The 13,400-nt window shown below is 44.6% G+C and overlaps 1 protein-coding gene across 1 annotated transcript; it reads left to right on the plus strand.

The window, feature by feature from the left end:
• Positions 1-4,434: 4,434 nt before the first annotated feature.
• On the plus strand, positions 4,435-5,857 carry TRIM60 (tripartite motif containing 60). Its single transcript, XM_053593196.1, has one exon. It carries the CDS (start codon positions 4,437-4,439, stop codon positions 5,850-5,852), a length of 1,416 nt encoding a protein of 471 aa, XP_053449171.1. The 5' UTR covers positions 4,435-4,436; the 3' UTR covers positions 5,853-5,857.
• The last annotated feature ends 7,543 nt before the right edge of the window (positions 5,858-13,400 follow it).

Raw genomic sequence — 13,400 nt, forward strand, 5'->3', positions numbered from 1 at the left:
TCGCCCTGCGTAGAGGACCATGGCATCACAGCTCACAGCAACCTCTAACTCCTAGGCTCAAGCAATTCTCCTGCCTCTGCCTCCCAAGTACAGGCACCCACCACAACGCCCGGCTGTTTTTTTTTTTTTTAAAGATATATGTGAGGTGTTTAACACCCGGCTATTTTTTGTTGCAGCCATCCTTGTTTGGTGGGCCCAGGCTGGATGCAAACCCACCAGCTCAGGTGTATGTGGCTGGCGCCTTAGCCACTTGAGCCATAGGTAGGGAGCCAAGAGCTCAGTTTTGATTTATACAGAGGTGACTGAGTGTTTTAAAGGGAGAATGAGGACACAGAGGAGGTGAGCAGAAGCTCAGTAGAGTCAGGAAAGTGGAAAATTAGAAAAAGTGAGAAAGCGAAACCTAGTGTAAAACATCTAGGTTTCCTCACCAGCTTATAAGTTAAACTCCTACCCTCCCACAGAGGCTGGAGACAGAGGCCCCATCTTCAGATGTTAGCTGGAATAAACAATTGTTTTGGCACCTTGAATTTTCTCAGCTAGGCACTTTAAAGGGGGCTGATGTCATCCTAGGAATGTAGGCTTAAGTTGATAGGACTTAATCAATTGTGTTAGTATTTTGTTCAAGACTTTATAGACCAAGGTTGAGGTCTAGTTTAGAAAAGGCTTCAGAAGAGCCTAGCTAGAGTTTAGAGAAATTCTTTGTCAAGAGCAAGAAGGTAGTTACAATAGAAGGGCTGATGTTTGTAGCTTGGACTAGGAAAATGGCCTGAGCTTGGAAGGTGGGTTAGGGAAATTGGAGTCTATGGGGAAAAGGCAAACTACTGGCTGTATTGCTTTGTCCACAATTTTTTTTTTTTTTTTGCAGTTTTTGGCTGGGGCTGGGTTTGAACCCACCACCTCCGGCATATGGGGTTGGCGCCCTACTCCTTTGAGCCACAGGCACCACCCTGTCCACAATTTTTTAAGACTTCCCCATTTACGCAGCCCAAACACCTGCATTAGATAAGGTATTTTAAAACAAGAATTAGAACCTCATGCATAGACATTGCTACCTATGAAAAGTTACATTGAAAGAGTTGAAGGGCACTATCATTTATTTTGTATAATTCCTCACTATTGAAAAATAGAAGCCTGGGCGGCACCTGTGGCTCAAGGAGTAGGGCGCCGGTCCCATATGCCAGAGGTGGCAGGTTCAAAGCCAGCCCCGGCCAATAACCAAAAAAAAAAAAAAAGAAATAAAAAATAAGCAACGAAATAAAATAAAAAAGGCAAAAAAATAAAATAAAAAACCAAAAAAAAAAGAAATATGATTCTCTTTTTAAAAAAAAAAAAAAAGAAAGAAAAATAGAAGCCTGTCAACTTTTTTTTTTGAGACAGTCTCATTTTGTCACCCTCCATAGAGTGCGGTGACGTCAGAGCTCACAGCAATCTCAGACTCTTGGGGTTAATGATTTTTTTTGCCTTAGCCTCCTACTACAGGACTTCAGGTACTCGCCACAATGCCTAGCTATTTTTAGAGATGGGGTTTCACTCTTGCTCAGGCTGGTCTCAAACTCCTGAGCACAAGTGATCCACCCACTTTGTCCTCCCAGAGTGCTACAATTACAGTTGGGAGCCATCTCACTCAGCTTTCTCAAATTTTTATAAATTGAAATTCCACACTTAAAATTGAAGATAATAATTGTCAGGGTTTGAGATTTTACTCTATTTGCAGGCTTGTAAGTTACACTTAAAATTGAAGATAATTGTCAGGGTTTGAGATTTTACTCTTATTTGCAGGCTTATAAGTTAGTCTGTCAATATTTCTTTTTTTTTTTTGAGACAGAGTCTCAAGCTGTCACCCTGGGTAGAGTGCAGTGGCATCAGTTCACAGCAACCTCAATTCTTGGGCTTAAGCGATTCTCTTGCCTTAGCCTCCCAAGTACCTGGGACTACCGACATCCGCCACAACACCCAGCTAGCCTGTTAATATTTCATGGATGCTTCTAGGAGACACAGCACTCTTGGGTCACAGACAAAGAATTTTTTTATTTGTTACTCCTGGCACAGCCAACAGCATGAACATCATATTTGTGTTGGTTCCCTATACCTTCTGCATCCCACAGGTGATATGCAGAGACCAGACCATGTTAGATCCTATGCACAATGAGGGTTTTCATCAAGGCAGTGAACCCAAAGGGTGGGAGTCCATTTATATAGCGAGCCTTGTCTTTGTCCCACAGTGACACCCTTTCTGTTCTCTCAAGGCACTTGCTGCAAACACAAACATGAGAAATGTCCTGTATAGGACTAATGCCTATAATCCTAGTACTCTGAGAGGCCAAGATGGGAGGATCCCTGGAGCTCAGGAGTTCAAGACCAGCCTAAGCAAGAGCAAGATCCCATCCCTACTAAAAAAAAAATTAGCAGGCTCGGTGCCTGTGGCTCAAACGGCTAAGGCGCCAGCCACATACACCTAAGCTGCTGGGTTTGAATCCAGCCCGGGCCTGCCAAACAACAATGATGGCTGCAACTAAAACATAGCCAGACATTGTGGTGGGGGCTTGTAGTTCCAGCTACTTGGGAGACGGAGGCAGGAGAATCGCTTGAGCCCAGGAGTTGGAGGTTACTGTGAGCTATGATAACACGGCTCTCCACCCAGGGCGACAGGTTGAGGCTCTGTCTCACAAAAAAAAAGAAAAAAATTAGCAGGGCCTGGTGATGCATGCCTGTAGTCCTAGCTGTTTGGGAGGGGAGGCAGGAGGATTGCTTAAGCCCAGGAGTTAAGAGGTTGTGGTGAGCTATGATCAGGCCACTGCACTCTAGCATGGGTGACAGAGCAAGACTCTTTAAAAAAAAAAAAAAAGAAAGAAAGAAAGAAAAGAAAAAACAAGGGTGGCACCTGTGGCTCAAGGAGTAGGGTGCCGGCCCCATATACCGGAGGTGGTGGGTTCCAACCCAGCCCCCGCCAAAAACTGAAAACAAAAAAAAAGAAAAGAGGGCGGCACCTGTGGCTCAGTGAGTAGGGTGCTGGCCCCATATGCCAAGGGTGGCGGGTTCAAACCCAGCCCTGGCCAAACTGCAACAAAAAAATAGCCGGGTGCTGTGGCAGGCACCTGTAGTCCCAGCTACTCGGGAGGCTGAGGCAAGAGAATCGCTTAAGCCCAGGAGCTGGAGGTTGCTGTGAGCTGTGTGATGCCACGGCACTCTACCAGGGGCCATAAAGTGAGACTCTTGTCTCTACAAAAAAAAAAAAAAAACGAAAAGAAAAAATGGAAGGCTGGATCCCGTAGCTCATGCCTGTAATCCTAGCACTCTGGGAGGCCAAGGCAGTTGGATTGCTTGAGCTCACAAGTTTAAGACCAGCCTAAGCAAAATTGAGACTGTGTCTTTACTAAAAATAGAAAAACTGAGGCAAAAGGATCACTTGAGCCTGACTTGGAGGTTGCTATGTATGATGCCACAGCACTGTACCCAGGGTAACAGCTTGAGACTGTCTCAAAAAAAAGAAAGAAAAAACCCTGCCTCGGTGCCTGTAGAACGGTGGTTTCAGTGCCAGCCACATACACTGAGGTTGGCGGGTTCGAACCCAGCTCTGGGCCAGCTAAACAACAATGACAACTGCAACAAAAAATAACCGGGCATCGTGGCAGGCACCTGTAGTTCCAGTTAGTTGGGAGGCTGAGGCAAGAGAATCGCTTAAGCCCAGGAGTTCGAGGTTGCTGTGAGCTGTGTGATGCCATAGCACTCAGGGCCATAAAGTGAGACTCTGTCTCTACAAAAAAAAAAAAAAAATTAGCCAGGCATTATGGTGTACACCTATAGTCCCAGTTACTCAAGAGGCTGAGGTAAGAAGATTGCTTGAGGCCAGGAGTTGGAGACCAGCCTGAGGAAAAGTGAGGCCCATCTTTACTAAAAATAGAAAACTTAGGCAGGCATTGTGGTAGGCACCTGTAGTCCCAGCTGCTTGGGAGACTGAGGCAGACAGGAATTTGAGGTTGCTGTGAGCTAAGCTGACACTGTCACTCTAGCCTGGGTGACAGAGTGAGACTCTGTCTCAAAATAAAAAAAAAAAGAAAAATTGTTTCTCACCCTCAGGAATAATTGTTCCATTACACCTGTCGCTTGTTTCTTCAAGAAATTTAGATTCTGATGGGCTAATCTGATAATTTTTGAATTTTTTTTTTTGCAGTTTTTTGGCCGGAGCTGGGTTTGAACAGGGCTGGTACCCTACTCCTTTGAGCCATAGGCGCCACCCAAGTTTGAATTATTATTGTTCTCCAAGTTAAGGATCAGGGGATAATGAAGACAAGTGAGTGAGTGTCCTCAGCATGCCAGGAAAGTGCAACTGAAACCTGGTTGATTTGCAAGGTCCCACTTCTCACTGGGATTGAGCTCTACAGGGGCAGGCCTTGCCAAGGGAGTTTACCTTATCTACTGCCTTTGTTCACAGCTCCATGGAATTTGAGACAGCCCTGGTGGACCTCCAAGAGGAATCTAGCTGTCCCATCTGTCTGGAGTACTTGAAAGACCCAGTGACCATCAACTGTGGGCACAACTTCTGTCGCTCCTGCCTCAGTATATCCTGGAAGGATCTAGACGATGCCTTTCCCTGTCCTGTCTGCCGTTTTTGCTTTCCATATGGGAACTTCAGGAGGAACCCTCAGCTCCGTAATTTGACTGAAATTGCTAAGCAACTGCAGATCAGAAGGAGCAAGAGGAAGAGGCAGAAAGAGCAGGCTGTGTGTGAAAAGCATAACCAGTTTCGGACCCTTTTCTGTGTGAAGGATCTAGAGATCTTATGTACACAGTGCAGTTTTTCCACTAAACATCAGAAGCACTACATTAGCTCCATTAGCAAAGCTGCCTCTTACCACAGAAAAAATCTAGAATGTAGCATTGAGCCTCTGAAGACTAATATAGAACGAATTGAAAAAGTGATTGTTCTGCAAGGCAGCAAGGCAGTGGAGCTGGAAAAGAAGGTAGAATGTAGGAAAGAAGAAATCAATTCTGAGTTTGAGGAAATTAAACTGTTTTTACAGGATGAACAAGAGGCTATTCTTAAACAGATGCAAGATGAAGAGATGGACATTTTAGCAAAACTAAATGAAAACATTGTAACATTTTCAAATGAGGTTTCCTCACTAAAACATCTTCTGAGGGAGATAAATGGCAAATGTGTGCAGTCAGACCTGGAATTACTGACACACATTAAGAGTATCAACCACAGGTATCAAAAGCTAAAATATCCTGAACTCTTTTCATTTAGGTTAACGAAACATGGCCTTAGCCTTCCTCCCCAGTATTCTGGCTTATACAGAATTATCAAGCCATTTCAAGCAGATGTGATTCTAGATGTTGACACTGCACATCCTCAACTTATTGTCTCTGAGGATCGAAAAGTTGTGCGATATGGAAGAATGAAGCAAAAAAGTAGTTGTAGCCCAAGGAGATTTGATCTTTGCCCTGCTGTCCTGGCTTCTCAGAGATTTAGTTCTGGCAGACATTACTGGGAGGTAGATGTGGGAAAGAAGCCTAAATGGATACTGGGCATATGTCAAGACTACGTTGTTAGGAACTGGCAGGAACAGCCATCAGTTCTGGGTGGATTCTGGGCAATTGGGCGATACATGAGGAGTGGCTATGTAGTATCAGGCCCGAAGAGAGCCCACATCCTGCCGGTGGTAAGACCCAGTAGGATTGGAATTTTTCTGGACTATGATTTGGGTGAGGTCTCCTTTTACAACATGAATGACAGGTCTGTTCTCTATACTTTTAATGATTCTTTCACAGAACCTGTTTGGCCTTATTTCTACACTGGAACAGATTCAGAACCTCTTAAAATCTGTTCAGTATCAGATTATGAAAGATAATGAACCTGGTTCAATTTTTATGGATAGCTTGGCTAGTAATTTTAATCTTATTTCTGGAATCTTTTTAAGTTTTACCACTGAAAACCAGAATAGATTTTCTTCTTCACTTTTAGCAACTGTGAACACATGTTCATAATAACACCTTCATAGATCTGAATATCAATTGTCAGGTGTTTTGCATTTTATTTTATTTTTTTTTTTTGTAGAGACAGAGTCTCACTTTATCACCCTCTGTAGAGTGCTATGGCATCACAGCTCACAGCAACCTCCAACTCCTGGGCTGAAGCGATTCTCTTGCCTCAGCCTCCTGAGTAGCTGGGACTACAGGCACCCGCCACAATGCCCAGCTATTTTTTGGTTTGCAGTTCAGCCGGGGCCAGGTTTGAACCCGCCACCCTCGGTATCTGGGGCCGGCGCCTTACCGACTGATCCACAGGCACCGCCCTGTTTTGCATTTTAACACAAAATATTTTTTGAGAATTATATTACTTAACATGTCCAATAAAATATTTTAAAATTAAAAATATATATATTTTAAAATTGCCAATAAGTTGTTTTTTTAGTTAGACCAGTCACCTAAATTTGTATAAATTGTTATTTAAGTGTAATGTTTACCACATATTGGCTCTCTTTTTAGTGGATTCTTCTCTTTACCTCCATATTTCTTATCAAATTTTTCTGTGCTTCATTGTATTATTTGACACCACTGACTTATTTTTGTGGATAATGAGCGTTGTATTTTCCCTACATACACTCAAAAATGCACAACCCGTAGATACTCTCTAACAGTTTTTTCCTTTTATGTCCATCAACCCTGTGTGTCACCTTCCTATCTGGAGTAGCTACTTGGCCTGTATAGCTGTGACCATTCTAAGAACTGAGATCTGCTCTTCAAATATGTTTACTCCTATGTTTTCCTGTTTCTTTAATCTTTTCATTTTGGAGTGTCATTGCCCCAAATATTGCAGTGTTGTAAAAATTAAGGGATTTTTCATGTTTGGAAATGTTTTTATTCTGCCCATATTTAGATGATGATGATGAAACCAAGTAATTTCTATTTTGGAAATCACCTTTGTTTGCAAAACATGTTTTTGATAAGTCTGATTTTTTTTTTTTTTTTTTTTTGCAGTTTTTGCCTGGGGCCAGGTTTGAACCTGCCACTTCCAGTATATGGGGCCAGTGCCCTACTCCTTGAGCCACAGGCGCCAACCATAAGTCTTATTCTTAATGCTTTCATAATACTGTTTTTTATAACCCTTTTAGATTTTGTGTATAGGCTGGGCATGATGGCTTATACCTGTAATCCTAGCACTCTGGGAGGCCGAGGCAGGTGGATTGTTTGATCTCACAAGTTCAAGACCAGCCTGAGCAAAAATCGAGACCTGGTCTCTACTAAAAACAGAAAAACTGGCAAGAGGATCACTTGAGTCCTAGAGTTTGAGGTTGCTGTAAGCTATGATGCCATGGCACTCTACCCAGGGGGATAGCTTGAGACTCTGTCTCAAAACAAAAAAAAAAAGAAAACTCTTATGTGTCTGTAGTGTTTTGAACTTTATTTACTGAGTAATTAGATACAAAGAAGAGGGTATGGCTAATTGCTGATGGGAAGGCTACAGGGGCAGGGCTGCTCACCTAGCAGGTTGTTAGCCAAAGAAAGAGGACCTGCTGGCTCAGAGCCTGTAGCTCAGCCTCTAGATCACTGGCCACATACACTGGGGCTGGCAGATTTTAGCCCGGCCTGGGTCTGCCAGACAACAGTAACAACTACAACAAAAAAATAGCCAGGCGTTGTGGGTGGGCGCATGTAGTCCCACCTACTTGGGAGGCTGAGGCAATAAGCCAGCGGTTCTCAACCTGTGGGTCATGACCCCTTTGGGGATCAAATGATTGTTTCACAGGAGTTGCCCAAGACCATCCTGCATATCAGACATTTACCTTACGATTCATAACAGTAGCAAAATCACAGGAAGTAGCAACGAAAATTATTTTATGGGTGGGGGTCACTACAACATGAGGAACTGTATTAAAGGGTTACAGCATTAGGAAGGTTGAGAACCACTGGCTTAAGCCCAAGAGTTGGAGGTTGCTGTGAGCTGTGATGCCACCTCACTCTACCAAGGGCAACATAGACTGTCAAAAAAAAAAAAAAAAGCTTGGACAGTGTCCAAAGCTTTTATTGGGGTCTAAGATGTCACCCAAGCAGGTTTTCTAAGGGGAGTTCTAATTAATGGGTTTGGGGCAGGCAGGTGCAACTTTCTCGGGTCACATTGTGACTGAGGTGGTCACTGCAGCATATCTGTGGAGTGTGGGGTCACTGGGGTGAGGCAGGTTGTATCTGCATGTTCCATACCAAGGCAGTCACCAGGAGGTGGTTGTATAAGGCCTATGTCTGGATTAACTACGTTAAAGAACAAGGAGGAGGTAGAGAACTGTTAACTGTATTAAGGGAAATTGAGCCCTGCTTCTGGTATGAGAAAGTCAAACCATTAAAAAATAGAAGCTGGCCAGGCATGGTGGCTCACACCTATAGTCCCAGCTACTAGGGAGGCTGAGGTGGGAGGATCACTTGAGCCCAGAAGTTCAAAGTTATAGTGAGCACTTCATTCTAACCTGGGCAACAGAGCGAGACACTGTCTCTAAAAAAAAAAAGGACATGGCAGGCACCTGTTGCTAAGTGGTTACAGTGCTGGGCACGTGCTCCAGGGCTGGTGGGTTCGAACCCAGCCGGAGCCTGCTAAACAAACAAAAAGAAAAATAGTCGGGCATTGTAGTGGGCACCTGTAGTCCCAGCTACTCAGGAGTCTGAGGCAAGAGACTCACTTGAACTCAAGAGTTTGAGGTTGGGCGGCGCCTGTGGCTCAAGGAGTAGGCACTGGTCCCATATGCCGGAGGTGGTGGGTTCAAACCCAGCCCCGGCCAAAAACCAAAAAAAAAGTTTGAGGTTGCTGTGAGCTATGACACCATAGTACTCTACCAAGGGTGACAAAATCAGACTTTCTCAATAAAAAAATAATAATAAAATAAAAAATGGTGGTGCCTGTAGCTCAAGCAGGAAAGGCACCACCCATATACGCCAGAGCTGGTGGGTTCGAATCCAGCCCCAACTACAACCAAAAAATAGCCAGGCATTGTGGCAGGCGCCTGTAGTCCCAGCTACTTGGGAGACTGAAGCAAGAGAATTGCGTAAGCCTAAGAGTTTGAGGTTGCTCTGAACTGTGACACCACGGCACTCTACCCAGGGCTATAGCTTGAGGGGCTGTCTCAAAAATATATATATATTTAAAAAGGTATGCTGAGGCAACAGGAAGTTAAAATACTTCACACAAAAAAATTTACTAGGGTGGCACCAGTGGTTCAGTAGGTTCTGTCGCTACAAAAAAAAAATTTTTTTTACTACACAGGGGTATGGGACAAAGCAGGGAGAAGCCAACAAGCCAGATCTTGTAGGGCCAATAAGGCTGCTGAAGACTAGGCTTTTTTTTTTTTTTATTGTTGAGGATTCATTGAGGGTACAATAAACCAGGTTACACTGATTGCAATTGTTAGGTAAAGTCCCTCTTGCAATCATGTCTTGCCCCCATAAAGTGTGACACACACCAAGGCCCCACCCACCTCCCTCCTTCCCTCTTTCTGTTTCCCCCCCATAACCATAATTGTCATTAATTGTCCTCATATCAAAATTGAGTACATAGGATTCATGCTTCTCCATTCTTGTGATGCTTTACTAAGAATAATGGAAGACTAGGCTTTTTACACTGAAATGGAAGTCCTGAGAACCATTTGAGTGGAAGCACAACTTTATTTTATCACAGTAATTTTTTTTTTTTTTTGGCTGGGGCTGGGTTTGAACCTGCCACCTCTGACATATGGGGCCGGTGCCCTACTCCTTTGAGCCACAGGCACCACCCCACAACTTTGTATTTTAAATCCTGCATTGTAAATGTAGGGAAGAGTAACTATCAGAATTTACTGTTAAAAATCCTTTCCCTGGGCAGCGCCTGTGGCTCAGTGAGTAGGGTGCTGGCCCCATATGCCGAGGGTGGCGGGTTCAAACCCATCCCCGGCCAAACTGCAACAAAAAAAAAAATAGCCGGGCGTTGTGGCGGACACCTGTAGTCCCAGCTGCTCGGGAGACTGAGGCAAGAGAATCATGTAAGCCCAAGAGGTTGGGCTTAGAGGTTGCTGTGAGCCATCTGACACCATGGCACTCTACCCGAGGGTGGTACAGTGAGATTCTGTCTCTACAAAAAAAAAAAATCCTTTCCCTGAGGTCTCAAGTGGCTAGGGCATCAGCCACATACACCTGAGCTGGTGGGATCGCATCCAGCCCAGGCCCACCAAACAACAATGACAGTTGCAACCAAAAAATAGCCAGGCATTGTGGCAGGCGCCTATGGTCCCAGCTACTTGGGAGGCGGAGGCAGGAGAATCACTTGAGCCCAGGAGTTGGAGGTTGCTGTGAGCTGTCATGTCATGGCACTCTACCCAGGGTAACAGCTTGAGGCTCTGTCTCAAAAAAAAAAAGGCTCAGCGCCTGTAGCTCAAGTGGCTAAGGCACCAGCTACATACACCAGAGTTGGCAGGTTCGAATCCAGCCCAGGCCCGCCAAACGACAATGACAACTACAACCAAAAAAAAACAATGGCCAGGCATTGTGGTGGGTGCCTGTAATCCCAGCTACTTGGGAGGTTGAGGCAAGAGAATCACTTAAGCCCTAGAGTTGGAGGTTGCTGTGAGCTGTGACAGCACAGCATTCTACCAAGGGCAATAAAGTGAGACTCTGTCTCTTGGGGGGGAAAAATAGATGGTGGCATCTGTACTGAACATGTGCAGACTTTTTCTTGTCATAATTCACTATTAATGCAGTGTATCAACTCTTTACATAGCATTTACATCATATTAAGCATTGTAAGTAGTCTAGAGGTGATATAAAGTATATGGGAGAGTGTACAAAGTCCAGGAACTTTGATGCATATGTAAAATTACCTCCCCTTCAGAATATTTGTACTTTAATAATATGTATGGATTATTTATGCCAATCTGATAAGTAATATGGTAATTCATCTTGATTTTTCTTCAAGTTTCTGTTTCCTTCAGCGATATCTTTTCATCTTCCTGTCAAATATTCTGTTTATCACTGTTCTTATATTGCAGTCTCCTATGTACTTACTTTATGCACACACATATGCATATGCTACGTGAAATCACACAAACAGGCTGGGCACGGTGTAATCCCAGCACTCTGGGAGGCCGAGGTAGGTGCATTGCTTAAGCTTAGGAGTTTGAGTCCAGCCTGAGCAAGAGTGAGACCCCGTCTCTACTAAAAATAGGAAAACCAGACTCAGCGCCCGTAGCACAGTGGTTACGGCACCAGCCACACGCACCAGGGATGGCGGGTTTGAACCTGGCGCAGGCCAGCAAGGACAATGACAACTGCAACAAAAAACAGCCAGGCCTTGTGGCGGGCACCTGTAATCCCAGCTACTTGAATTGCTTAAGCCCAAGAGTTTGAGGTTGCTGTGAGCTGTGACGCCATTGCATTCTACTGAGGTGAAAACAAACAAAAGTGAAACTCTGTCTCAAAAAAATAAAATAAAAATAGGAAAACCAGCCAGGCATTGTACTGCATTGACTACATGCACCTGCCACAAATCCCAGCTGCTTTTTCTATTTTTTTTTTTTTTTTTTTTTTTAGTAGAGATGGGGGTTTCACTCTTGCTCAGGCTGGTCTCAAACTCCTGAGCTTAAACAATCCTCCTGCCTTGGCCTCCCAGAGTGCTAGGATTATAGGCATGAGGCACCATGCCTGGCCAATTTTTCTGTTTTTAACAGAGACAGGATCTTGTTATTTCTCAGGATCAGTTATTTCTCCAACTCCAGAGCTCAGGCAATCCACCTGCCTTAGCCTCCCAGAGTGCTGGGATTGCAGGTGTGAGCCATGATGCCTGGCCTATAGTTGCTTCTATTAAATATACATCAACCTCAAGTATGTTTAAAATTTTCTCCACATTTTATCAAACTTTTTGGTCAACATTTTTCTTTTCTCTTAAAATAGAATCTCACTCTGTTTCCCAGACTAGAGTGCAGTCTCTGGTCTGAAGTTCCTAAACTCAAGTGATCCTCCCACCTTGGCCTCCTTAGTGCTAGGATGACGGGTATGAATCACTGTGCCCAGCCTTGGTCAACTTTTTTTTTTTTTTTTGAGACAGAGTCTCCCTTTGTTGCCCTTGGTAGAGTCCCACGGCATCACAGCTCACAGCAACCTCAAACTCTTGGGCTCAAGTGATTCTCTTGCCTCAGCCTTCTGAATAGCTGGGACTACAGGCACCCGCCACAGCACCCAGCTTGTTTTGGGGTTGGGGGTGGGGGAGTCTTGCTCCGGCCCAGGCTGGTCTCGAACTTGTAAACTGAGGCAATCCATCTGCCTCAGCCTCCCAGAGTACTAGGATTACAGGCGTGAGCCACCACGCCCGGTCTCCTTGATCAACTTTTAATATTGGAAGACTGAAATATGCTTTCTGTTCCAAGAAATTGAGTATTTTATCAACATATAACAAATTGTAAGTCTCTTATAATTTCTATGTTGTTGACCGACAGTTGAGTTGACAGTTTGTGTAAAATATTCTTTTCAGATTGATTTTCTCTTGTCACACACATAAGATTTGTTTTTATCTTCTTTGAAAACTCTGTTTTGTGCATGTAGTATTCTCATGTTAAGGTAGCTAACTTTATATGTATCATTCTTTTCCTTTATGGTATTTCTTTTTTGGTTGTTTCTTTTTTGAGACAGAGCCTCAAGCTGTCACCCTGGGTAGAGTGCTGTGGCATCACAGCTCACAGCAACCTCCAACTTTTGGGCTCAAGCGATTCTTCTGCCTCTGCCTCCCAAGTAGCTGGGACTACAGGCCCCCGCCACAACGCCCGGCTATTTTTTGGTTGCAGCCATCGTTGTTGTTTGGCGGGCCCGGGCTGGATTTGAACCCACCAGCTTAGGTGTATGTGGCTGGTGCCTTAGCCACTTGAGCCACAGGCGCCGAGCCTCCTTTATGGTATTTCTTTGATGACTTTAGCATCTTCTTTCTTTTTTTTTTTTTTTGTAGAGAGAGTGTCACTGTACCGCCCTCTGGTAGAGTGCCGTGGCGTCACACGGCTCACAGCAACCTCTAACTCTTGGGCTTACGCGATTCTCTTGCCTCAGCCTCCCGAGCAGCTGGGACTACAAGCGTCCGCCACAACGCCCGGCTGTTTTTTTTTTGTTGTTGTTGCAGTTTGGCCAGGGCTGGTTTTGAACCCGCCACCCTCGGCATATGGGGCCGGCACCCTACTCACTGAGCCACAGGCGCCGCCCGACTTTAGCATCTTAAGTAATTCCCACACACAAAGTTGGTTAATAAAGTCTCCTTTGTTGGTGGCGCCCGTAGCTCAGTGGGTAGGGTGCTGGCCATATACAGCAAAGCTGGCAGGTTCTAACCCAGCCCGGGCCAGCTAAAACAACAATGACAATTGCAACAACAACAAAAAATAGCTGGGCATTGTGGCAGGTGCTTT

Source organism: Nycticebus coucang, chromosome 6 (assembly GCF_027406575.1).
Source record: "Nycticebus coucang isolate mNycCou1 chromosome 6, mNycCou1.pri, whole genome shotgun sequence".
In the NCBI taxonomy this organism is placed as follows: Eukaryota; Metazoa; Chordata; class Mammalia; order Primates; family Lorisidae; genus Nycticebus; species Nycticebus coucang.